General features: G+C 38.5%; 2 protein-coding genes, 1 long non-coding RNA gene, 2 other non-coding genes and 1 pseudogene across 9 annotated transcripts; 1 reads left to right on the top strand and 5 right to left on the bottom strand.

The window, feature by feature from the left end:
- Positions 1-955: 955 nt before the first annotated feature.
- On the bottom strand, positions 956-7,006 carry LOC148761092 (uncharacterized). The gene is made up of 2 exons (XR_016028017.1): positions 6,853-7,006; positions 956-1,463 (listed from the first exon to the last, which is right to left on the bottom strand). It is a non-coding gene; the product is annotated as an uncharacterized LOC148761092 (long non-coding RNA).
- On the top strand, positions 4,426-6,380 carry LOC18591400 (protein RADIALIS-like 3 pseudogene; annotated as a pseudogene). Of its 2 annotated transcripts, none has more exons than XR_016027953.1 (2): positions 4,426-4,884; positions 6,096-6,380. The product of XR_016027953.1 is annotated as a protein RADIALIS-like 3 pseudogene, transcript variant X2 (transcript). The 2 variants fall into 2 exon arrangements; XR_016027952.1 differs by having other exon boundaries at positions 4,426-4,894.
- Positions 7,007-7,140: 134 nt separating the features above from the next.
- TRNAA-AGC (transfer RNA alanine (anticodon AGC)) lies at positions 7,141-7,213 on the bottom strand. The gene has a single exon. It is a non-coding gene; the product is annotated as a tRNA-Ala (tRNA).
- A 97-nt stretch (positions 7,214-7,310) lies between these two features.
- Positions 7,311-7,383, bottom strand: TRNAA-AGC (transfer RNA alanine (anticodon AGC)). Its single transcript has one exon. It is a non-coding gene; the product is annotated as a tRNA-Ala (tRNA).
- Positions 7,384-11,215: 3,832 nt separating this feature from the next.
- Positions 11,216-13,037, bottom strand: HB33 (homeobox protein 33). Of its 3 annotated transcripts, none has more exons than XM_007017497.3 (2): positions 12,732-13,037; positions 11,216-12,625 (listed from the first exon to the last, which is right to left on the bottom strand). In XM_007017497.3, exon 2 carries the CDS (start codon positions 12,353-12,355, stop codon positions 11,465-11,467), a length of 891 nt encoding a protein of 296 aa, XP_007017559.2. In that variant the 5' UTR covers positions 12,356-12,625; positions 12,732-13,037; the 3' UTR covers positions 11,216-11,464. The 3 variants fall into 3 exon arrangements, with proteins under 3 accessions (XP_007017559.2, XP_017981807.1, XP_007017558.2); XM_018126318.2 differs by having other exon boundaries at positions 11,216-12,650; positions 12,736-13,037; XM_007017496.3 differs by having other exon boundaries at positions 12,736-13,037.
- A 6,080-nt stretch (positions 13,038-19,117) lies between these two features.
- LOC18591392 (DNA glycosylase superfamily protein) lies at positions 19,118-23,119 on the bottom strand. The gene is made up of 2 exons (XM_007017491.3): positions 21,771-23,119; positions 19,118-19,536 (listed from the first exon to the last, which is right to left on the bottom strand). Exons 1-2 carry the CDS (start codon positions 22,940-22,942, stop codon positions 19,515-19,517), a joined length of 1,194 nt encoding a protein of 397 aa, XP_007017553.3. The 5' UTR covers positions 22,943-23,119; the 3' UTR covers positions 19,118-19,514.
- Positions 23,120-23,190: the final 71 nt, after the last annotated feature.

Genomic DNA, 23,190 nt, shown 5'->3' with positions numbered 1-23,190 from the left:
ATCAGAAGGGTTTATGTAAGTATCGGCAATTTCATGCAAGAGAAAAGTACCCGATGGCCAATGGAAACTCTGAAATGGCTGTTTGCACGCAAGAAATTTCACTGAGATGTTACATCCGAGGATTACTTGAAACTTTAATGCTGCTTTAATAGGTCGTCCATGGAAGGAATCAAATGAGCAAACGTCTGGAAAAAGTTCAACATTAGAGGATCAATAACCACAGAAATACTTTGTAGTTCCCTGGCGACTAGAATCTAAGCCCATGGCAATGATTAGTACATCTGCAGTTCTGCATCAAAGGGCTCATGCTCATTTTGTGCGAGGGTCCTTAAGAATTTTAAGCAACAAGGATGCTATGAGCAAGGTCTGTGGTCTTCTCCATTATGGGTGGTCAAACTTGTTCTTCTCACTCCAATGCCATTCCTAAGAAGTTACTATGAAATAATGCCATCATTAGATATTCTTAAATTTATATAAGCATCAAGCTTTCACTTGTATCAAGTTGTGGTCGGTCCAAATAAACATGGCAGAGCAATGCAATATATGCACCGAAGCAGTAGTGAACAAAGCCTATAAACTGATACGGAAAAAGATTATTGGAACCTTAGCAAAAAACACAAACCACCCAATGAAGTCACCAAAAACAATAGGACCCGGTGTTCTTCCCTCCAACCCTTTTGGACTCTAAAGCAGATTAAAAGCAGAATTCTCGATAATGAACAAAGTATTATTTCTTCGGTGATATTTCTTATTTATGCCATTATTCGGATGATGAAGATAATCTCCACTTTGGTCGTTTGAACTAACGTGGCACTTTACTGTCCAGGGGACAGACATCAATAAACTCTCGACTCTATTGTCCCAAACCTGGTCAACAGGGACTAAGAACAATCGTCGGGGCATGGATCGAACCTCTTTGTTTAAAACAGAGGGTTTGGTGGCATAGAAAAGGGAATGACACTTTAGAATCTTTCCTTGTATGCATCAGTGAGGAACAACACAATTATGCATTTATGCTCTAGCTTAGCCACTCACAAATCTCTGACCTATGCCCATATCTTCTCTATAAAAATAAAAACAAGGCAAAGTCATTCGAAGGAGGGCTTTTAAATTAATTGGTGGCCAAATTATTGAACCGATATTCAACTCGACACAAAAAAGGCTTCTAATTCAATCACTTCAAGCTACAAGACTTTGTACAATTCCACTCCATTTGGTTGCTTCACGAACATCAAGCATCTGCTCCTTATCTTTTTGGGACATTCCATGAGCAAAACGCGCTTTTTTACTACTTTCTTCAAGTAGATCCAACGGTATGAAAATCATGCTTCCCAAAATACTTTTCTTTATTGAAAGATTCCCCTCCAAGTGTGGTCCTCAATGCCTTTAAATGCCCAGAGAGTGAATTGTATGTCAGTGGAGTAGACTCCTCCAGCTGCTCAAAAGGAACTGGTTCTTTAGTCCTGGTATTCAATATCCACAAAGGTACAGCAAAAGTTATAGGTCTAGACTTTTAAATCTTTCAAACTTTTGGAACAGTCCACACAAATCTTCCTATCATAAAAAAGGACCCACACTGCCACGATTTCCACAAGGAAAATAGAAAGGAACCCCCCTGACTTAACTTTCGCCTGATGCGACTTGAGAAGTCGAGATGAGAAGGATTCAATTGACGGCATTAAGCTAAGAAACATTATAGCATGGCCCTCCTCCTAAAGAGTTATAAGAGTATTTTTGCGTCGAATTTACCCGGTCATATCATGGTTCTCCTCCAAAAGAGTTATAAGAGTATTCTGGCGTCGAATTTACCCCGACATATCATGGCCCTTCTCTGGCTGCTATGGCCAATATCAAGCTAAGAACCAAAGCTATTTGTCTAAAATTCCCCCATCATTTGACACCCAAAAATATAAGATAAAGATATTTAATTACCCCTAAACCAAACGAGTTTAAACAAATTTTAAAATTGTTACTGTTAGGCTATAATATCAACCATTATAGCATATATTGAATCTTCCACAATTCGTTTGATTCACAAAAAGTAGGGGAAAAGAAAAAGAAATACACAAAATTGACATACTTCAAGTGTTTAAATTGAATTTCCAATACCGAATAAAGGGTACTCAATAATCATATAATTTCTTGTGGCCAATGTAAATAAAGGCTTCGTTTTTCTCCTTTCATGATTAATTTGTTTTGAGTTTTTCTCCCTCATGCTTCGTTTGTTCTTCTTTGGTCTTTCCAGACCCTTATGTAGCAAGATAAATTGGCACCCTAAATGCAATAAAGGTCTAGGATATAGCAGAAAATCATTCAGTGGCCAAAGCTTCAGTGTTGGTTGAAAAAGTAAAATAAACAGTCTCTTCTTTGATCTTTCAATGAGTTGATTATTATTGATATAGCCTGACTACCTGTTTGCAGAGGACCGTTTCCTCAGATGGCAAGAGCCAACAAGAATAGCTGACGAAACAAAGAAAAAACTTTGATGTGTACTCAGTCCTACCAAGTACCAAGGAGGAAAAGTTTCAAGTGCAAGAGCCAGGCTCGCATATTAAAAAACATAGGAAGGAGCTAAGCATACTAAAAACTTCGATGATTTATTATATGCCTATGGAAAAGGTTATAAATGTAATGTTGCCTTAAAAGAAGGAACTGATGAAGCCCCTTTGTTGGAGGTACGAGAATGCAATGCAAAGACTTTTCAAACGAGGGAAAACGTCAACAAAATGGACCCTAAGCTATACAAGAAATGTCTAATTGTATGGTACTGAATCTCTAATTGACTCATTCCAAGTGTCCAATCACTGACAATGTTAGTAATGCGGTGCCTCAGAATTAATCAGTTTATGAAAGGACATTGAGTCTCATTCTATGGGAACCAAGGAAAATGAAAATCACCTGCCTCAGACTTAAAACTCTGCAGGAGCTGAAAACTAGACTAACAAATTTCCTTTTCTTATATACCTATGGAAATATTGATATCTCAGACGGAAATAGGGGATTCAAAACTGATAATCTTCTAAAAAGTTTCTATTTCTCATTATTTTATCTACGTTTTTTTATAATTTTAATTTTTTTTACATAATATGTTATATTATTCTTTTTCAATTATCATCCTAGAGATATTTTTTTCTATTAACACCTTATGAATAATTTCTATTCTTATAAAAAATTAGATTATTAATTTTATTCAATAAACTTATAAAAATATTCTTAAATGTAAAGGAATAAACTAATTATTAACAAAAATAATTTAATAAATTTATTAAACAAAATTAGCAACTTAACTCTTATAAAATAAAAATTATATACAAGGTACAACTGGGACAAAAGATAATGTGCTAATTGAAAAAGAACCTATAAGGAAAATATTAAAACTATAAAAAAATTATAAGTGTAATTTAACTTAATTAATTAGAGAACCCTAGTGAGAAGGGAGAGAGGCAAAGGGGTAGTGAATGCAGGAAGGGCAACATGGTAATTCAAGGATTTTACATGGCAGCAAGCAAACTGCAACTCATACTCAAAAGACTGACACAGGATCTTGTAATAAGAGCTACATCTGTGGACTCTGCCGATTTACAGGCAATAGGATACAAAGATAAAGACTATCACCGCACGTCTCAGCAAACAGGCAGGCAGAAGAGATTTGGAATGTGGTTCAGAAGCCAAAACTCCATTTTCCAACTGCCCGCATCAATGACGTACTCAATTCACAAATCAACTTGATCAAAGTTAAATATATAAAAAAAGGAAAAGGAAAAGTGAAAAATATTTCTGATGGTAACAACACAGCCGAAAGTCCAAAAATCAGAGCCGCCATTGCCAAGAGAATCATCCCTTGCATTTAACAAGGCTTCTGATTTATGGTTTCCTGTATTCTGAATCATAGGCCATTCTCAGCTACTACATCAGATCACATTATCGTCCGATCTTTGCCATTACTATTTTTCTCCATATTAATATGAGAAAAGAAGAATAAAACATAAATAAATACTCTTTAAATAGAGTATATTTTACCAAGTTGCTCAATTAAGAGAGGGAAGAAAATCCCATCTTCCCACTCAAAAGATGGCAGAATATCTTACTGTATATTTTGCGGGTTTCAAAAGGAGGGCCAGGGATCATATTGTTGGAGCATCTATGCTAATGAGTAGACTCTGTTTTGGGATCAAATCCCCACCATCTGATAAATTCTCTAAGAAATCAACTTGGTGCTGATGATATTATAAAAGACCAGAAAAAGACTTTTATAAAGACTCAGTTGTTTGACACTGGATGCTTGTCCATCAAAGCTCTTGTTTAAGCAGGCGAATCACATCTCGTTGAAGCCCCAAAAAAATATTCGCCAACTTGCACAACCCCACCACCGTTGCTTCTTATAAGTAGCGAGCGTTACAATTTCTTACCTATACCACCCCTTGACTTCAGTCTTGTCCCTTGACTGAGGCAGCAATCTTTTTTTCCTTCCTAGTTTCTTTCTCTTTTGTTAGTTTCTCCCCTTTTACAATCTTGATAGGCATACATTTCTCTTCTCCAACTTTTCTTCACCTTCACATCCAACTCATCCAAGCTTTACAATATTCGTGTTTGTTTTCATTCATAATCCCACAGCAATGGCATCAAGCTCGATGACTTCATCACGTGACTCTAACTCCTACTGGACTCCAAAGCAAAACAAACTATTTGAGAAGGCACTTGCTGTATATGACAAGGACACCCCAGACCGCTGGCAAAAGGTGGCCGCTGCCGTGGGTGAGAAATCTGCCGAGGAAGTAAGAAGGCACTATGAGATCCTTGTTGCGGATCTCATGTATATTGAATCTGGTCAAGTCCCTATACCCAATTACCGAAGCACTGGGAGTAATCGAAGATGAATTGCTGGTGAGCAAAGGTAGAGTACTTTTGGTATAATTAACTATATCTCTTTATTTGCTAACTTAATATTATTCCTACCTCTTTTGTGCTTTGAAAATTATTACTCATACAACTCTATTTTCTGGCTCAACAATATTCTATTCTCATTCAATAAACTAGCAAAACCACCATATTCACACTGTAATCTTTTTGAAGACTTCCTGTGCAATGCCAAATGCTGTCAACTTATGACAGGGCCGTGGCAGGGCATGGAACCAAGGTCTTCACAAAGTGATCAAGCGGAATATGCAAAATCTGAGAAAACTTCATGTGTTCAACTCCTCTAAGAAGATTATTTCTCTATGTTAATGAGCAGTCGAAAACCGTCGTTTTTAGGGGACACCCTAAACATGAAACATGCACGTGCCCTCGAGCTCCAAAACACAGCATATATATAATATAACTATAAAAGAGATTTCTTGTCTTTCCTGCCTAATTATATGTGGCCGGCCTCTCCTCCCCTTTTAGCTACAGGGGAAATCAATTAAAGTATGTTATCCAGTGTTCTTCCCTAGCTATGATATATGGTATGATATTGAAGATCACATTAAAAAAATTTTCAAATCTTTACATTGTTAACTAAAAAAGAACCTTTTAAAGCGGTTGCAATCATCCGTATTTCCTCTAACATGTCATGCACTCTCCTTTCCTATTCTAGTAGCTAGGGTTCAAACCAAACACCGATCCCCATCACCCCGCAAATTTTTTTTATTACTTTATATTGTTTTTATAATACTCTATCCATACCCAATTTCAACTTACTAAGAAAAAGCCCCCATGAAATCCAATCCTCTTGTGTTTAGATCACATGCACATGGTCGTATATAATTCGGAAGAGCTTGAACCCAATATCATAAAATAAATAAACTTCAATGAGGTAGTCCTTAGCCGGTGCTTCTAACTTGTATTCATGCATGACGTAACCCCATATTTTTTAACTTGGATTTCACATTCCTCTGTAACCCTACATAAATAATACGTAGACTTTCCTCTCATGACACTGATTTTTCTTGGATCATGAAGCTAATGTCCCATAGGTCAGCTAAAAACAAATGATTCCGCAATCTAAAATAGGCGTTTGCACATGCTCCACCTCTTATAATAATCATCCAAGTTCTAAAAGGCAAGACAGTTATATTAATTGCTCTAATGCTCTTGTTCTTTTAAATCCTCCACAGGTTCATGAAGAATCTAGAGCTCCAATGAACAAGCAAAGGTTTCTGCTGCATGTCAGAGGATCTTTAAAAATTGGAAAAAAAGAAGAAGAAAGGTATAAAAATATAAAGAAATCGAGAATCCTCAACGTGATTCCCCCCTATCTTTGGCTCCTTTTAAGTGTGTATGTTACCGTTGAGTCAGTTTGTTAATATAACAAAAGGTTGAACTCTATAATTATTAAGCTTGTAAGTATTCTACTGTATTTTCTAGTTTTAAATAAAAATACTCAAGTGTTCTGTACTTTGTGCATTAAGTCTATGATCTCTTTACCTTGTTTGTTTCCAAAGAAATGCAGTAATTGAATCGCCTAATCAAGAGGAAGATTTAAAAAAAATCCAAAATAATATTCAAATTAGCGGATCAAGATTATGGAGCTAAGTATGAAGAGATCAACACAGGATCAAAATGTTTACCAAAAAACAATAACACTAATAATCAACAGAGAAAATTTATGCCTAATTGTATGAAAAAATTAAACGTAGCCAATGAAAATAAAAATAAACAAATATTCATGCGGCTTTATCACAAACATTCAAGGAACAATCTCAAATTTTCATTTTCTTCTTCACCATCAACAGCAGGGCAACAGTTTATTCATTAAGCATAAATTTGATTTCGATTATTGAATCGTAATCGCATCGGATTTACAGAACAAAACGCAAAGTTTCATCACTATGAAATCAAATAACGGCACTAAAAAGAAGCTTAGCAGCTGACCTTTTCGAATTCCAGACTCCAAAAATTGTACTCTGAGATCTGAAGAGACAACCGATCAAGCAATTAACTGAAAATCTCGGTTTGACTTCAACTGAAATCTGGATTTGGTAAAAGGGCAAACAAGGAGCCATTGATTTTGCGAGGGAAAATGAGAGAAAGCCTAAAAATGAAAAGAACGTAATAGAGAAAACGAATTGGCGTGTTTTTAAGTCAGATGGAAAGGCGGGAAAAAATTTTGTTTCCTTCTCAAACAAAAAACTTGGAAAACGTTTCGTTGTTTAGAAAGAGTGGAGATGCGGGGTATCGATCCCCGTTCCTCTCACATGCTAAGCGAGCGCTCTACCATCTGAGCTACATTCCCACGTCGCTGGGGAGTGTTGAAGGGCCACTAATCGAAGCGTAGCAAAACAAATTTGTTTCCGTTTCAGATAAAAGTATGGGAAATGTTTAAACAAAAATGGAGATGCGGGGTATCGATCCCCGTACCTCTCGCATGCTAAGCGAGCGCTCTACCATCTGAGCTACATCCCCACACTGGGAGGTAGGGCTTTGTTGATTGTTCTTTTCGAAAGTTATGTGAATTATTGCTTAAAATATCCAAACCCTTAAGTTTCTATCATAATTTGACGTAGATTCATTAATGTTTAAAATGTATAGTCCACTTCCAAAAAAGATATGTTTTTAGACACAAAAATACTATTGTTAGTCAATCGTTAATATTTTCATAAATTTGATGATATGATAATATTTTTAAAATAATTTTATTTTTCATTAATTTTAAAAATTACCAATATATAAAATATAATTTCTTTCATTTTTACAATTTCTTCCTCTCTCTACCCCAACATTCTCTCTCTTTTTCTTACTAAATTTTCTCCATCGTAGATAATAGTGGCATACGACAACGGCCAGCATGAGAAGCATTGACCAAACATTCCCTAACTGGATCCGATCATGAGAATATTGAAATGCGGTGGATGGGCTCCCATATCAAATTCGGTCATGGGAACGTTGGATTTGGTTGCACTAGAGGAGCTCCTTAAGTGCCGTGGGAACGTCGAATCTAGTTACGCTGGAAAAGCTCCTCTGCACCACAAGAACACTGGATTTTGCATTCTCGACCAAATTCGACCACAAAAATGCCCAATCTAATGTTCTCGTAGTGCCGACGAGCACCAGATCGGGTTGGAGGGGTACAATCTAGCACTCTAGTGACCAGCAATCATAAAATAGCCTCGTTGGCAAACTTGAGAAAAAGGAAAATAGTGGAAAAAAATAATATTTTAGACATTTTATATTTACTCGTTAACGTTATTTACGCGTTCAGAGCAAACTATCCATTTTGACTAAAATTTAAGGGGTTTGGATATTTTACGCTAAATTGTTAGATATATTCTTCTTTATCTTACCATTTCAAATAAAACTCATTAAGTTAATAATAAATAAAACATTTAAATTATGATATTAACAATCATGATTTTATTTATGTATTGATATAACAATTGCGTTTAGCTTTCTTATTTGCTAAACTTAAACTTAATGTAGTGTAATACATCAATGTACAAATTTAGTGTATAAACAAGATCTAACTAAGTAATAGACTATTACATAAACTGTGAACCACAATTGTTACAAATATTCTCTTTGTGTGTGTGACTTAGTTTTGTATTCTTCCTTTTACTTAATAAAAGCAAAATTATACTCATATTAACTAATAATAGTGCAACATCTATTATTAAAAATTGTTGTACCAAATAGGCCTTAATTCATTTTGGTTTTCTAAGTATAGAATTGAGTTAAAATATGAGAAATAAAACATTTCATATTATCATTTTGGTTCAAGTAATTTGGTGTAATTAATATCAAACTATTCCCTTGGTCATAAAAATTAGTATAGTATTTGGTTTTGATATCTTTATAAGCCAAAAAAAAATATTCACTAACATATAATGTTAATTATTTGGTCCAAATAAATGAGTTGATTTTTTTTAATTGGGAGAAGAGAAATTTGAACATGTTATTTAAATAAAAAAATTATACATCAACTAATAAATCAAATACTCGAATGCAATAAATGAGTTAAAATTTGGTACCGATAAGTCACATAACAAATTTACCCTTGAAATTGACAAAAACTTTTCCACGTTGACTTAATTTCAATCTCTTATTTGTCAAATTGTATAGAAATAAAAATGACACACACATATATATATATATATATATATATATATATATATTAATTTCCTTTCTATAGCATCAAAATTAAAAAGTAAAATACCTTTTAGAATTTGTGTTCAAAATTCTCTTAGGATAAAGAAAAAACGAAAGAAAATTAACCATAGTCAAATGAGTTTATGACGTGCTAATCAAGTTCTAATTAACTTCAGTAAAAGCATATTAAATTTTATAGAAAATTATTAATTTTGCAACCATCGGAACTTAAAAACACATTCTCTCTCGCTCGTAAATCGTTTCACGACTCTCATGCAGCATCGTGAACTAAACAAAGAAAAGCAAATAAAAATCACAAATTAACAGAGAAAGACGCGGCGGCCATTGAAAATGTTGAGAAACTATCTCCGTTTTACTCGTGTTCGCCGATTTTGGTAACCACACCAGTCACCAGGCCCTGGGTTTCGCCGCAGATGTCTCCTCTCCCAAAAGCTATAAATATCTCCCGGTTTCAATCCGTAAGCACTCAGATTGTTTTCATTTGTTCTTTCAACAAAAGTCATAAGTTTCAAGTTTGAAATTTTTAAGTAAAGAAAAAATGGGGAAGATAGTTTTGGTTCTTGCATTCTCATTGACCCTGGTTCTATCAATCCGGTCCGTGGTAGGAGAAGACGCACTTTCACCGGAGCAGATAGACAAGGCTACTACAGAGTTTAAAGAAATGACCCAGTCCCTGTCACATGGTGCAGGAAATGCGGCGGAGAGTATGAAGGAGACCGCGTCGTCCTTGACTGACTGGGCTAAGGACAAGCTCAGGTAAAACGACTTGATGATCCTATTTAGTACTAATTAATTACTGATTACATGCTAATTTGGTATTTGCTTTCTTGGCTAATCACTCTTTTGCTGCCTCGTTCAGGGATTATGGCTGGCTGTCTCCGAAGGGAGCTCCTGCATCCGCCCCGGTAATAGCACCGGCACCAGCATTGGCAAGGGCATTCGGACTCGGACCCGGACCTGCCGCTGCACCCATTGTTTAAGTCTTCTAAGATAGGATATGAACCAAAATGGCAAAGCATATGACTAGTATATTATATTTGGATGAACTTGTATGTATAGGTTAGCCTTGGTCCTCGTCCAATAAATTTGGACTGCAGAAATTTTTTTAATACTTTTTAGGTCTGCGGTTCTTCAGACTTCAGCTAAAGTCTGAATCGAATAATTACTCCAATGTAATATTGGCAAGAATTACTAATATTACTTTCTCTTGTGGTTCTTAATTAACTTCTTTCTTTCTCTTTCTCTCCTTTTCTTTTCTCTGCAATGCACCATGGATTAATCTGAAAGAGAGATGATGAAATTATGTTTTCTTCTAATTCCTCCCACAGTGTGATGATCACCCAAGTGAAAGCACACACAAGCCTTACCATAAAATCATTGAGCAGTTGCTTACCAATGGCAAGAACTTTTGTCCTGGCGCTCATGAGAAAAAGTGTGGCCCGGGTAGGAAAGGGCGCATTTGGGGGGTTTAAGCAGGGTTTATTTTAGAGGGTAAATTGGTTTCGGCTAATGAAGGTCAAAATCAAATCAAATCAAATCAAATCCCCATTTCTGCAGAAACCAAAGTTGTAAACGTCTGAATTAGGTAACAGGATCAAATTATAAACCTGATGGAGAAAACGGTAGGGAGCAAGGTGTTTTCTCCTTCGTTTGTTGTTTAAACATGCCACCACAAATTCAAGCAGGAAAGATGTGTTGGGTTGGGTCACAATCTCAGAGAGAGGACATTGTCCAATTCCATATAGCACTTTTTTTGTTTTGGGATGGAATTGGTGAGCATTTTTTTGTTGAAAAAGAAGCCAAGAGATAGTTCCAAAGTCCAAATAAAAATGCCAAGAGATAGTTGTTTAATCTGGCCAGGTTCATATCAAACACAATAGATCATAAGGCAAGACTTAAATTGTCCCCAACAAAATGACCCTACTCAAGTTTTTTTTGGTTGGCTACTCCAGATTCAGGCTGGCTAGAGCTAATATATATACCAGCTGGATCGAAAGGAACAATTGCACAACAACAGCCGGCATGCAATGAACTCATTCACCATTTCAATCAGGCATTAAACATGAAGAAGTAGACACCATATGCCCATTTGATATTTTCTTTTTTCTGACAGTGTTTTCAGAAGCAAAGGGGCAGAGAAAGGCACTAGCATAATTTAAGGAGAAACAATTAATACAAGATTTTTTTTGGGTTTGAAACAGTGCTCAATGCCAAGAGATAACCAAGGCATAAAATGAAGAATTATACAAATATTCAAGATGAAGGCCAGCTCCCTCCTAAGTCCTCACTCTAAAATGGCTCTGATTAATCCAGGCTAGCTCCTTCTATACATATCTCACATATCGTCACTCTACTCATTTAAGCAAACCATGAAGAGCTCTTACTCCTGTGGCTGCTTCTTCACATTCTTGTTATTATGCATCCAAACCTTGAAAACCTGCCTTTTCACCCCAACCTCAGCGCAAAACTTCTCCACTTCCTCCTCGTCTTGCTTGTTGATCCTCCAACCCAATTTCTCCGCAAACTCCAACATCTTATCCTTCTGCTCCTGTGTAAATTTGGTCCTGAACCTCTTCTTGGACAAAACATAAGGGGGTGGTGGCGGCATTCCCTCAGCGTTAGACTGGAACATAAGATCCTCGCTTGAAGACTCGGTCCCGCAGCCACCGCCGCTGCCGAACGCCACATTCATGGGTGCAACCATTGCACTTGAAGGACTTGTATGAACTGAATACCTTTGATGGTGGTGCAGCATGGTTGGAGATGGCAATGGTGGAGGCAACTGAAGAGGGTTAAGCATCAGGCTTCTTCTACTGGAATTAGGCCCGAATTGGGTCTCTCCATCAACCTCTTTGCGGTGAAAGTTGCGGTGACAGTCACAGGCAGCACATTTCAAGGCCTCGAGAGTTCCTTCTTCTCCACTAGGCATGAACTCACCGCAGCCATCGTAAACGTTTCCACCGATGCTGGCTGCGTGGTTCTTGAGACACTCTCGATATCTGATGACGCTGGATGGCTTTGTGTTCGAACTAACTGAAATGGGTGCAACAGCTGCACCACTGGCAGTGACTCGATCCGGGTGCGGAGATCTTCCTTGGCCGAGTGATTGTTGTCTCTGTGGACGATGAACCTGATCTAGGGTTTCAGTGCAAGTGAGAACAGCAGTACCATTATGATTCCCATCTCTTCTTCTGTCTGCTCCAGGCGAGTGATGACCGAAGCCTGAAGAGCCTGGCGCTTTAATATCATGTTCTTGACCTCTTACTTCCATAATTTAAGAAGTAATTGTTGGAAAAAAAAGATAGAGCTTTATTATGATCTTTTATCCAAGCTAAACGGAAGCTCACTGTTCAACTAATCATGGATCTCTTCCGTGCTTCTGTGTGTATCATAAAAGCTTGAAACGTTTCAAAAGAGATGATGCAAGTAGCTTATCTAGATATCTTGTTGTTTTCCCCTATCCTCCTCCCGATATTCAGCATTATGCTGCCAAAATCCACCGACCCATGCCGCTAATTTCAACCGTTACACAATCCGTAAGCTGAGATAAAAGAAGAGAGAGAGAGCTGTTATGGCAATAAAATGATATGAGAATAACCCTCAAATAACAAACGAAGACATTAAAGTTGAAATGGGACCAAACTCACAGACATGAGAGAGAAAGAGATGAGCAAACGGCAGCAGGCAGGCAGGCAGGCAGCAACCAGCTTTTACGCCTTTACCACACCATCAAGGGGCCTAAACATCTCTAATTAGCAAGAAAGAAAAAAAGAAAAGAGAAGATAGATTTTGGGTTTGGGTGTTTTGAGGTTTTGGCCTTTGAGTTCTAGGTTTAGGATTTGTGCTTCTGTGCTCCCAACAAGCCAACTACATATCCAACAAGAGACAGCTTGGTTGCTTGTGGTGAGGCCGGGAAAGATAAGAGTCAATCTTTTTAGAGAGAGAAAAACAGAAAGAGAGAGAGATTCTGATGAGATTAAGGGGTCTTTCTCTGTACAAAACAACCGACAACGTCATGTTCATCCCCTTCCCACGCCCTGCCACATTTGGGTCCCACTCTTACCCTTCATTATTGCCCTTCCTCTCTTCCTATTTCTTATCTTAGCCCACTTGACCACCCCCCCCCCCCCCCACCACCCCCAACCCCTAAATGACCAAGCAGATGGTCACAGCACTCTCAGCCCTGATGCGACGTAGCTTTGCCTCTCCCATCATCCATAATCCTCCCTCCGCCTAAATAAACCTCAACTTTTCTTAATAAAAACAGGTATCCAGGATCTAATAAACACCCCATTACAGGCTAAAGAATCATCTTTAACCAAGTGCTTGCAGATTCAGATCTCAAAAGAGTAAGAGAGAGAGACGGGAGATAATTGAAAAGTTAAAATAAAAAATAAAAATAAAAATTTTGGGGATGGTCCACCGTGGAGCTGTTGTCCTGTTGCTGAGTGTATGGATCTGAAGCATCAAAGCTTAATGTGCGCATTCTGCAACTCTCTGGCAGCACCACGCTTGCCCCCAAGCAATGTCTTTACCTTTCCGTGATGCAATCGATGGCTTTATTTGTCTCTGCCCTTTTCCACGTTGTTGTTGCTTTGGTACTTGGTTGCTCACTGTTCATTTTTTTTGGGTGCAGTACAGCTCCAACCAATGGCATTTCGAGTTCAAGAATCCTCTCCCCCAGGACTTTATCACATTTTTGTTTTATCACGTCAGTTCTTTTACCAATCTGAAACTTTCCCTTGCGCTTCGTATCATAATTCCCAACTTGAACACCCCCCTCCCCAGGCCTCCCTTCATTTATGTCTTCTCTTGTGATCGCCGGATCATTGGCTAGCTTTAGTGTAAGAAAGCCACACTTTTAGTGTCCTAAACCAATGTTGCCATGCAAGGTTATTACAAAGCTAAAATCACATTCGAGTACACAACCAAGCTAATTCTTTTAATTTCCATGTAATTCTAATGCATGCGCATGCATGAAATGAGTACAAAAAAAAAAAGTATCCGGTAACTTACCATGCTCTTGTACCAAAAATAGTATGTACAACTACAGATTCCTCTCTCTTTAACTTTAATTTGATTGACATATGGAATCCAAACCCATCTTCGATAGCTTGACCCTGAAGTCTAAATGACTTTTGATTACAAAGAAATCATACTAGGTTGACTAAACTCAGGTCGTTCTTTCTCTTTTTCCGAGAAAATAATACACTCCCTCCCCCATAGCCACAACAACAACATCTCTTGAATCATATAGAAGGGTAGGAGTATAATGTTATTATAACGAGAGTAGGAAAATCAAGATGAAGCATGATTTTTTTTCCCCAGTGAGTGAAATTTTCTGAAAAAGATATGTAATAATGCAAATGGCAATTGTGATTTGATATAATCTTAAGGTGATTTTCTTATTACTTAGCAAGAAAGCCATGGTTTACCCCAAATATCTAAAACCAAGTAAATACTAGGATACCTTCCATTAAGCCCAGTGGTAGTCCCGGTGGACCTAGATACTCTAACCCCAGTAAAATGGGCTGGACTGAAGCCATAGACTCTTGGTTTTACTTGATTAACTTTTTTTTTCTCTCTTTTCTAGGAAAAAAAAGTTTATTTTTCAGTTGCCAAGCAAGAAATTAAAGAACCGTGGAAATGGAGAACAAATAAGTTTTCTGCGTATCAAAAGCTTGGCACGCTTTCGTCACCCATCTCCGCCATACTTCCCCTCCCACCACCTCTTCAGGCCATTGCCTTTTCCTTCAAGAAACCTTCACAGACGGAACATTACACCAACTAACTTTGGCTGACATCAAAGACCAAGGCAAGAGCTGCTCTCCACACACTTCCATAACACGTAATCTCTCTTGGGTTGATTGATTCTTGCAACGGTTTGCTTCTGTTTGGTGAGAAACATGGAAGTTCTTTAACACGTCATGTTTTTTAGCCCCATGGAAAAACCAATGGCTACAACTTCGTGTGGCCTTGCGTCCAGCTTCTCGAGTGGTTGCCTTCGATGGGGTGCAACCCCACTTTTAGGTGATATGTCACTTCTTTGAAGAAGCTGATACCAAGAATGGGACTATTACATATCAGATTTTCTCGACAGAGACTTGGGAATGGAGGGAATGTGCATGGATGCCCAAGTCAGCTTTATTGCTTCGTTAAAAGATTTCAACAGTAATGACTCGTCTTGCCCTAGTACTTAACTTAAGGGACAAGTATATTGCCTTTTGTGCCTATACCTGCTGGTTTTTCAGCTCATGGAATTTTTTTTTTTGAAAAAAGTTTCATGCACATAAGGTTGGGGAACCCTGTACATTCAAAGTGTCAAGACTGGTAGGAGATCAGTCTAAACTCTCAGCAAACAAACTGGCTAACAAAAAAACACCATCAGCTCATGGAATTACCGAAGAAAATGCCTATAATGTCTATGTACTGTGGGAAACGCTTATGGGAATCCAAAGAGCGTCTGCAGTATTGTGATTCAACCTATATGTGTTCACGACTAGCACAGCAAGGACTACAGATTAATGTGGTAGCCCAAGCGATGCATTCTATTTGATGAATAGGTACGCAAGAAATTATGACGTTTTTCAAATTCCTGGGGAAAGGAGGATTTCAATCTCACCTATCACAGATAAACCTGTGCTTTTCATGAGGATTTGGAGCTTTTGTATTTACAACTGCCTGGAATCATTGCTGCTTACAGTTTTGTGACTAGAAAACTGGTAAAAGCGCAGTCTGATAGTTCTTTTACTCATTTTTAAATACTTCTACCTTAGGGATTGAAGGGTGTATGCAGCTGAATACTAAAATAATAATATTACTGCCGCGTGATTTTGTCTTGCTTATTGTCAAAACAATGGCAATTGGGGATAAAATGTTAGATAGATCAATTCATAATTGTATAATGATGATAGCATATGGAGCATTGTTATGCAACGCAGCGTAGGAAAGGGATGAACCCTGTTTTACTTCCTGCCACTGGCAAAGATAGAAAGGTTTTCAGTCTTTCTGTTTCTTTAAATCCATTTTCCTATAGCACAGAACAGAGATGAACTAATACTATATTGTATATATAAAGTTGTGCAATAAGCCATTTGGTTTCACCCTTGTCGACCATCCCGAAGAAAAGGAAGCAAGGAACCTAAAGCATGTTCCTTCCCCAATATTTTGGGGCACAAGCAAAACATAACATCCTAGTCCTAGACAGATTTTTAAATGCTTTCACAATCGAGACAACCAGGGATGACGAGTTGGAGCACTTGACAGTGAAAAAGGAATCTCTTCTTTCTCTTCAGCTATCAGGGCTCTTCCCTCTTCACCTTCTCTTCCTTTTCCTATCCTTTGTCCTCTTCCCTTACTTGCTAGTATCATTGCCCCAGGGGATGGTAATAAAACCCCATGGTAATTATCAAACTTCATTTCCATTAAAACTTTCATTTTACCTCCTAGAAAGTTATCCTTGGCCGCCCATCTTTGAATTTTACCTGAAGTAGTTTTCGGAACACTTCCACTTTTTACAAGAACTACCATCCCTAATTCGACTTTCTCTTGATTCAAAACCGTTTCTCTCATTTTTTCACATATGTCCCTCAAAATCTTGTTATCTTTTTCACTCCTCTGCATCTCTGCAACAAGAACGATCATTCTCGAGATATCAAATGCAGCAAGACAACCTCCTCTAATAAGCTGTGGGCAAGTATTATAAGCAGTGGTCTCTATGTAATGAGGGTGCATATCCTGACCGTTTGGGAGCTTAACGACGTCTAGGCAACGACCTGTCACAAAGAGAAATCTTTCTGCCCCTTTCACAATCCCTCTGTCTCCTGTTCGAACAAAACACCGGCCAGCCTTGTTGCTCAGTCTACCTTTAAATATATCTTGAGTTAAGAAAGGATGGCCTAGGTAACCAGAAGCATTGCTTGGAGATGAAACCCAAATCTCACCCTCAATTTCGTCCTCAACAGGCTCATGGGTGTCCTCATTTACAACAATAATGTTCATGTCCTCTTCTTCTTCTTCATTAGCAAGTCTTGCACTTGGTAGCAGCTTGTTGTGAGAAGGAAGATGAGGGAAACTGGAGTTTCCAGAGTTGTCATTGTTTCTCCACGCTGTGGAAACAAATGTGCAATTCTCTGCTAAGCCATAAGATGGAGAGATTGACGATGGGTTTAGTCCAAATGGCTTAAACACATCAAGAAATTCTTCAACTGATGCCTTGTAAATGGGCTCATTGATGATTATGAGATTTCTCAAGCTCCATAGATTAATAGGCGAGCTTCCTTTTTCAACTCCACCACGCTTCACGACTAGTGGAAGGGTGAAGGATGGAACTGGAGTACAAGTAGCCTTGAACTCTGTAATTAGCTCAATCCATAGCCTAGGCCGGTTAACGAAAGCTCCAGGTGATGTTAAGACGCATGTTGCACCAGATACAATGGTCAATAACAGAAACATTAGGCCACAATCGTGGTATTGAGGTAACCAAGAGACAATAACACTATTTGGATGCAAATCATAAGCTTTCCTTGCTGTCCTAACATTGTGAGCTGCTGATCCAGCTGTCACAAGCACGGGCTTTGGGATCCCTGTTGCACCTGAGGTGTATTGAATCAAGTAAAGTTCGTCAGGTTTGCAACCATTATAAAACATAGAACCCGCTGTTGAATCTACATTTTTATGTTTGATATCTCCAGTCGAAATCCATATCAGGTTTTGTAACATCCCTGCAAGCCTCTCGTCTTTAGAGGGCGAAGAGAGATATTGCTGAACCCTTGTGATGTAATCATGGTGAGCTATGGCAGCTTTGAGCTTTGTCTGGGAGAGAACTCTGACTAGGTGGTGATAGTTTTCTTTGGCGAAAGAAGGGTCTGGTGGGATTATGGGTACGCTTAAAAGGCCAGCTCGTTGACACCCAAAAATGATCTCAACGAGCTCTAGCCCAGGTGAGCATAAAATGACTATTGTGTCACCTCTTTGCAATGAAAGGAGTAGCTGAAAGGAAATGGACTGCACTGAATCATTAAGCTGAGCATAGGTAAGTGTTGAGCTCTTGCTTACATCGGTCGAGCCATCGTCGGGCCAAATGAAGGCTGGCTTGGACCTGAAGGCTGGTAGGCTAGCCCATATGGGAAGGTATTGATCAACAACTGGTTGGTCAGGGAAAGAAGGATCATAGTTTTCATAATTCATGTCTTTTCTCTCTGTTTCATTGATAGGTTGTCTACCTGTTAACTCCACCTTTTATAGTGAGAAATGTGAGGTCAGCATAGGGGATTAGGTGTTAAATGCTGTCCTCAGCGAAGACGACGAAAACTGAAAGAGAGAACAAGGTAATATTCTGTGAGAATATCCCAGTATGATCCTCTGCCGAGCTTTCACAGTAAATAAGTAAAACAATGTCAACTTATTGATGTTTGTATGTACATCAGTGTCATTTTGAAGAATACCTCACATTCCATGCAGCTGTTTCTCGACTAATTCCAGCTTCTGGCCTTCCCCAAAGCCGTCCTTCTGGCTTTGCTCCCATGACGCGGCGGGTGATGGATACATAACCATTTAAAAATATATAAAGAGCCAATAATTGGTTCTTAATAAAAGCTACTTTGAGGTTTTACCAGGGTAATCTAGACTCGAACAGGGAGAGAGTTTGCGGGAATTCCAAGAGGCTGAAGGTATCTTTTGCTAGTTCAGATCTTGTTGGCCTCAAATTACGTCGGGAACCAAGTTTCTTGCTCGAAAGAGTCGAAAAGTATTTTATTTGAGTTTGTTCCTTGATGAAAAAGACTACCATCAAGTGTTCAAAATGACAAATTACTCGGATTGGGTTGGCCTTCTTCGACCCAAATGCAGGCTCGCTTGGACCTGAAAGATGCTAGTAGGCTCATCCAATACGTGGAGACATTGCCATATGTTCCTGTTATGTTAATCTTTGCATTCCAGGTTAAGCATTCTTCAACCATGTTTTCCATTTTTCCAGTGTTAAAAGTCAGAAACCACAAAGCCATTATAGCTATTAATTAAAGTAAGTAGGGGCTTTAATACGAATGATTGTGGATTGATTGACAAAGAAGGTTCTGACTTCAAACATGTGCAGAGTTGTTAAGATTTACAAACATGCAGGCCAGACATTAGACAGTTTCAAGAGACGCAAAGCCACATCCAGCAGTGAATTGCATTCTATTAATGTCCTATATGAGACAGTTGACAATTAAAAATGATGTCCTTTTACTAAGACCAAAGAAGTTGGCAGTGTTTATTCGATCTCATAGTAGGTTTACCAGACCAAAGTTGATAGACTTGACTCTTACGGCCTATGATGCTAATGCCTTTCTGAACAATAATATCACACGAACATTTTCCTATGAAGTGCGTTCCCTTCAAGTTGACCGATGGATTGTGACAAATGCCACACGTTCTGTTTCCAATGCCAATCATTGCCCCCAAGCACAGGCCCTAGTAACATAACGACAGGAAAATCATTACAAAAGCATTGTAAACAAATGTTAAAACCAACAGAGTTCAAACTCCAATCATGTACAGGGTAAATAGCAAAGATAAGCATCCAGGGAGCATGATCATGCATTTTAAGAGAGGATTTTAAAAAATGCATCTGGTACCATCATAACATGAGACATTAAAGAATCTTAACTCAGGGTGATTTTTGTAGTATACCGGTAACCCCAAAAGAATCCCAAGCCGCTACTATGGCCTCATGTGTTTACATTTCCTCCATTGTGTCTTTTGGCAGCAAATGTTTGAATAAGGTAGAGATATCAAAGCCAAGGAATAAACTATCTCTATTCATATCTTAATATCAATTAGATCGATGCTGAAAATTACTTCTTCAACTAAGATTTCCAAATGGAAAATTTAACTTAACATCTTTAATCAGAGGATAACAACAATTTAAAAAGTACAGAACGTTTGGCATATGGAATCCAGTACCTTGTTCAAAATTAAAGAAACAAGATAAGAAAATAAAAAAAAAAAAAACCTTAAACTAATCCTTATTCAGGTTTTTCACCTTAAACTAGTCAAACAGATGCACCTTCCTAACAAATTCAGAATATAACTAAAGGAGAGGTGCTAAAGTGTAGATGATCAATCAGCAGTAAGATTCTCTAAACTTTGCATAAAATTTACCAAGTAGAATGGGAATCCAAATCCTGAACACTCCAAGATCATGAACATAGGGGAGCTACAGCAATGACCAGTATAGCACTTGCATCAGAGATTTTACTACCATTCCCAGCAATGTTGCAAAAGAGTCTCAAGAACATAAAACATACAAGGCTGAAAAGCATATATTGATTGACAGGCATTTGCCATTTATTCCAACATGAACCTTCACTTATACCATTATGTAAACAAGAGGACCACCCATATGGAATCAAGGCTAGATATGACATACTGGATCCATGCTAACTAACACTCGTAAAGCAACCTTCACCAACGAAATGATCATAGACACAACAATAAATAATCATAAACAATTACTAGTTTCAACTTTGAACATGGTATCTAGAGTATCCACAACATCACAAACTTCACACTCTAAAAAGAGCCTCCTCAAAGGTGATGTAGCTTGGAATGTTCCACTTTTAGGCAAACTAATATCTAGTGGTAGCTCTATTCAAATTATAAATACTTCTGTTTAACTCTACTTGAATTGAAGACCAAACTCTTCTGAAGTAGAGGTTAAATCTATATTCCAAACATCTATTCATTGCCTACTTTCAAATGCAAAAGCATGACTAAATTACCTTTATGTTTTCCTGCCAACATGGACACATACCTACACATGCTCTCCCTATTATATTCTCCATCATGATATCAAGCACTGATACCTTTAGATAGATAATATATCAACTATAACTCAATGCCAAGCTTAAAAATAAAAGAAGTAAACTGGATCTCCACAGAATGTACATCAAAAGAATATAGGAATGAGAATGAAAAAATAAAATTGGCTTTACTCGTGTAACATTCTAATATATGTTAATAAAAATATACCATTAGCATCTTTTTATTTAGTAATTTTCAATAGAAAAAATCTATTCTTTTTTCTGGCTTCTCTTAAATCTTTTTAGATAGAAAAATCCACCTGTTTGCTGCCTTTCTAACTTTCTTTGTTAAGCGTTCTACGAATTAATATCGCCTTTCAGAATGCTTTTCATATGTTGACGCAACTCCTGTCAGTTTCCTTGAGTTAGAAAAAAACTGGTTCCCTTTTTCTCTATTTCTTTCCCTCAAGATCATGTCAACACATTGCAAGGCATGTATAGTATCCAAGCATTGGAAATATATAGTCCGTTACAGGACGTTCATATTCTATTACTTCCATAAATTTTTTAAGAGCTAAAGACAGCAAAGCAATAAATTTCAAGACTAATAAATAGCACTTGAAATAAATGTATGAGATGCCTCTTAATTACTATCAATCCTACTTCGAAAGCATATAACTGTTCAAATGAATCTTCTTTAAGGCACAAAAAGCAACAATGAGTAAGCTCTTAAGATGGATAATGTCAAATGCCTCTAACTTGGCATCAACCGAGCTCCTAAAAGGCAAGGAAAAAACATTTCTTTTTCATGAAATGCAGCTAATACTAACAACACTAAAATTTGCAATAAAGCAAACATTTTTTTTGCATATAAAAAAGGAAGAAGAAGAAGAGATATCATACCCAAGGTTGAGAATGCTATTAATGGGGTCAAGAAGCTGGGGCTGCTGCTGATGCTGCTGGTGTTGCTGCTGCTCCTCTTGCTGAGGCGGTGGAAGACTAGCACCAGCAGCAACCGCGGCAGCACTCGAAGGCGCTCCTTTGGCCTCAACAAACCTCCAAAGATACCACGATGCAACTGATCTATACGGCCTCCACTTCTCACACAACTGATCCATCTGCGAAGGCCTCGGCAACTCCTCCAAATTGTAGAGCAATTGAACCCCTTTTCGAACCCCAAGATCATTAATCGGCAAAACATCGGGTCTATGAAGCGAGAAAATCATAAACATATGAACCGACCAAGAACCGATCCCATTTACCATAGTAAGCATGGTGAAAAGTGATTTGTCATCCATATTTACAATCGCCGAGTCCGATAAAATCCCCGTCTGGTATTTTCTCGCGAGATCATGAAGGTAACTCGCTTTTCGTCCAGAGACACCAATTTGTCGGAGCTGTTGAGCGGTTAGGGAAAGAACAGTTTCAGGAACGACACCGTTTTCTCCTCCGCAGAGAGCGATGAAGCGATTGTAGATGGAAGTGCCGGCTTTGAAAGCAAGCTGTTGGTAAAGAATGCTTCGAGTGAGAGCCAGGAAAGGGGTGTGGAAAGTGTCGAAGGTTGGAGGTGGGTGGATATCGATTAAGGAAGCGAGGAGGGGATCGGCGTTGCGCAGGTGGCGGATGGCCGTTTCGACCTCGCCTTCACAAGAGAGGGACCGAGCCATGATTCGTGGAACCACCGCTAGGGCTCGATGTTGAGTGAGTTTTGTTTTGGGAGTTTTGGCGACGGTTTTAGGCGGTTCCGTTGCAGATGTTGCGGAGGTTGTTGCTTGTTGGGAGGCATTAGTGTCGGAGTTAGGGTCTGGAGAGAGTTTCCGGATTTTTCTAGGGCGGAAAGGGATTTTGGAAGGAGGGGACGAGGTTTGAGGAGGGACATTGGTCAGTTCCGTCGGAGCGGAGGCTACGACGGCGCTAGTGACGGTGGTGGACACTGCAGCGTTGGAAGTATTATTCGGGTTTTGAGTTTGGGTTTGACCTTGGGATTGCTCTTGGGTCGGGGTGGAGGAAGAGGAGTCGTTTTGGGGCTGAGATTGAGCCTGTGGTTGAAGCTGTGCCCGGGTTTGTTCGCCCATGTGAGATCGATCAAAATCTGAGTCACAATTTAGAAAATCGGTGGTTGACTAGGGTAATGACAGGCGGCGTTGACGGTTGCGGTAGGGTTATGGGGAGGCGTAGTGGAAGGAAGACATGAGCGAGTGGAGTGATTATGAGAAGTTGAAAGACTCGAAACAGAGAAAAGTGAAGTAAACTCACTTTTTTTTTTTTTTTTAATTTACACTAATAAATAAAAACCTCAAAACTTTCAATCTCAACTGTGTTT

The sequence above is a fragment of the Theobroma cacao genome, chromosome 8 (assembly GCF_053813885.1).
Source record: "Theobroma cacao isolate CCN51 chromosome 8, ASM5381388v1, whole genome shotgun sequence".
NCBI lineage: Eukaryota > Viridiplantae > Streptophyta > Magnoliopsida > Malvales > Malvaceae > Theobroma > Theobroma cacao.
This window is presented reverse-complemented; position numbering and strand designations above follow the sequence as displayed.

Excerpts from the sequence above, each read along its gene's own strand:
- HB33 (XM_007017497.3), bottom strand. The coding sequence starts at position 12,355 with ATGGAAGTAAGAGGTCAAGAACATGATATTAAAGCGCCAGGCTCTTCA.
- LOC18591392 (XM_007017491.3), bottom strand. The coding sequence starts at position 22,942 with ATGGGCGAACAAACCCGGGCACAGCTTCAACCACAGGCTCAATCTCAG. Across the intron at positions 19,537-21,770 it reads AATAGCATTCTCAACCTTGG|GGCCTGTGCTTGGGGGCAAT; the intron begins GTATGATATCTC and ends TTATGTTACTAG.